Source organism: Cyprinodon variegatus, unplaced genomic scaffold (assembly GCF_000732505.1).
Source record: "Cyprinodon variegatus isolate N-32 unplaced genomic scaffold, C_variegatus-1.0 Scaffold1134, whole genome shotgun sequence".
In the NCBI taxonomy this organism is placed as follows: domain Eukaryota; kingdom Metazoa; phylum Chordata; class Actinopteri; order Cyprinodontiformes; family Cyprinodontidae; genus Cyprinodon; species Cyprinodon variegatus.
In genome coordinates this window covers 189219-191807 of record NW_015151587.1, presented here as the reverse complement: position 1 = coordinate 191807, position 2589 = coordinate 189219, and the positions used below count along the sequence as shown (strand labels likewise).

General features: G+C 53.8%; 2 protein-coding genes across 3 annotated transcripts in view; one reads left to right on the top strand and one right to left on the bottom strand.

Moving 5' to 3' along the window:
• The window catches only part of LOC107101696 (E3 ubiquitin-protein ligase TRIM62-like), a 4751-nt gene extending 3030 nt beyond the window's left edge, over positions 1-1721 (top strand). The window contains exons 3-7 of the mRNA XM_015400705.1: positions 23-118; positions 210-431; positions 510-529; positions 597-727; positions 805-1721. Coding sequence (XP_015256191.1) covers positions 23-118; positions 210-431; positions 510-529; positions 597-727; positions 805-1397 — 1062 coding nt within the window. The 3' untranslated portion in view covers positions 1398-1721. The remainder of the gene's footprint in view (positions 1-22; positions 119-209; positions 432-509; positions 530-596; positions 728-804) is intronic.
• Positions 1-2589, bottom strand: part of zcchc4 (zinc finger, CCHC domain containing 4) — an 18673-nt gene that overhangs the window by 10075 nt on the left and 6009 nt on the right. For both annotated transcript variants that reach the window (XM_015400702.1, XM_015400704.1), the window contains one exon: positions 2374-2454. In XM_015400702.1, the coding sequence (XP_015256188.1) occupies positions 2374-2454 (81 nt within the window). The remainder of the gene's footprint in view (positions 1-2373; positions 2455-2589) is intronic.

Genomic DNA, 2589 nt, shown 5'->3' with positions numbered 1-2589 from the left:
CGGACGGCGCTGTTTTCTACAGGAGCTCTTATCCCAACGTCTGGAGGAGCTGGAAGCTGAGAAAACCAAGACAGACGCCCACATCCAGTCTCTGAAGAAACGCAAAGCAGATCTGTCTGTAAGTACTGGACCCAGCAGAACCAGGACCAGAACCCAGAACCAGGACTGAGCCCTGCAGAACTTTAACTGCTCTGTTTGGTCCCATCCAGCGCAGCACAGAGGTGATGAAGCATCAGGTGCAGGAACACTTTGAGAACATGCACCGCGTCCTGAAGCAGGACCAGCAGGCCGTCCTGGACTCCCTGGACCTGGACCTGAAACAGACCAGGACCAGGCTGGACCAGATCCTGAAGGACTGGCTGAAACACCAGGAGCAGGTGGTGAGGAGCAGCGGCAGCATCCTGGCTGCTCTGAAGCAGACGCCCTCAGAGGTCTGAGCATCTGTGAGCAGCATGGTAACGGGTAACGCCTCCTGGAGCTCTGAAGCTCATGTTCTTCCTTCTTCTCAGGGTCAGGAGGAGGTGGTCAGGTAAGTCCCTCACCTTTCACCACAAGCTTCTAGTCCAACCTGCTCCTCACCGCTCTCACTCATCCAGTCCTAAACGACCCGACGCCTCGGAGGAGCGAATCAAGCTGGACATCCAGAGATTTGAGAAGCTCCAGAGAAGTTTGTCCTTCATCTCCAAGCAGCTGAAGATCCAGCTGCAGAGGAAGACGCTGCTGTTAGGTAGCGACCAACCGTCTGGGCTAGCTAGTTGCGCTAACAGGACCTTCATGCTAATCCGGTTCCTCCTCCGTCCCCAGATTCATGGCCCACGGTGATTGACAGGCAGACCAGCCACAGCCAGATCCTGGTGACTCCAGAGGGGCGGGGCGCCGCCTTCTCCGCCGCTCCACGCGGCGTTCCAGAACATCCGCTCCGCTTTGATAAGGTCTGCTGTGCTCTGGGCTCCGCCCCCATCACCGCAGGACTGAGTTACTGGGAGGTGGACGTCCGCTGCTGCTCCGGCTGGGCTGTGGGCGTGGCCTACAGCAGCCTTCAGAGGAAGGGCGCCGATAAAGGCGCCCAGCTGGGCCGAAACAGGAACTCCTGGTGCATGGAGCTAAAGAACGGGAACCTGTCGGCCTGGCACAACGACCGCCACATGGCGTGCCAGGGCTCTGGGCGGAGCCCGCCGCGGCGAGTCGGGGTGAAGGTGAACTATGATAAGGGTCAGCTGACGTTCTACGATGCAGACAAGATGGCCATCCTGCACAGCTTCTCAGCCGCTTTGACTCCCGTGTTCGACAGAGCTCACCACCAGTTCACCGAGCCGCTGCACCCGGCCGTACGCTTCCTGAACCCGGCTCAGAACCAGAGCTGGCCCAACCACCTGGAGCTCTGCTACTCCCTGTGACAGAGGGGAACCCGCCACGCCACAACGCCATCAGCTGGCTGACCCACGCCATGAGGGGTCCATCAGAGACACCTGATCAATGGAGGAAATATAAGCAGAGTCAGCAGTTGCTTACGGGTCCATGACCTCTTAGGGGCCCCAACACTGACACCCGGTGGACCCCCGACGCAACTGTAGACTAGGACGTCTCTTTGCAGATGACCGGACTGTATTTATACGGCGCCACATGGCAGATTTCACCATGATGGTGAGCCGTTTAACCACGACACCAACAGCAAAGCAGACACTTTTAATTACTATGTTAATAACTGTGTTTAGTTCATTAGACGGTTGGTAAAAATACACTTATAAAATGTTTCAAACCACAATAAAGATCTTAAAGGAACGATGTATTTGAATATTTTATTATTTGCAATACGACTTGGAATTATGGGTAATCCAGAGCGCAGATTAAAACCATAACCGTTACGTATAATGAGTTAGCGACGATGGAGCCCAAAATGACGACTAAAGCGGATTCCAGAAAAGAAATAGGAAAGAAGAGCTGCTGGAAGATCGGAAATAACTTCCCAAAATAAAGACGTTCTTTCAAAGAACTGAAGAGGGAGAGGAGGAGTAAAGATGGCGACTAGGAGAGGAATGGAGAGAGCGTGGGGGGGTGGGGGGTGGGTGTTCAGTGCTTATCATTGTGGCGTTACGCCATTGGATCAGAGAGACCTGATGGACCATCTGATGGACCATCAGCGAGTCCTGTTGGTCCATCAGATGGACCATCTGATGGACCATCAGATGGTCCATCAGCTGCCAAAGTGGACCTTTAGGCCGCAGCTTCAGCCTGTGGACCTGTTCAGACCTACAATCGATGCTCCTACTGTGGAGAAATAGACGATTTTCTCAATGTTTTATGGACTATTCAGTAATCCTGAGGACATTCAGGGCGGGGCTGATGACCTCATGCATCCGTTCATAGATCAACCTGTAATCGATGTCCAGCAGCAGGCTCTGCATCGGCTCCTGGTTCTGCTGCAGGTTCCTCTGCTTGATCAGCTCCTGCAGACTGAAACAAACATCATCATCAGAATGAACGAATCATCATCTGTTCAGAGATCGCTACATAGCTAGCTGTAAAACTAGCTGCATGGCTAGCTGCATGGCAAGCTGCATGGCAAGCTGCATGGCTAGCTGCATGGCA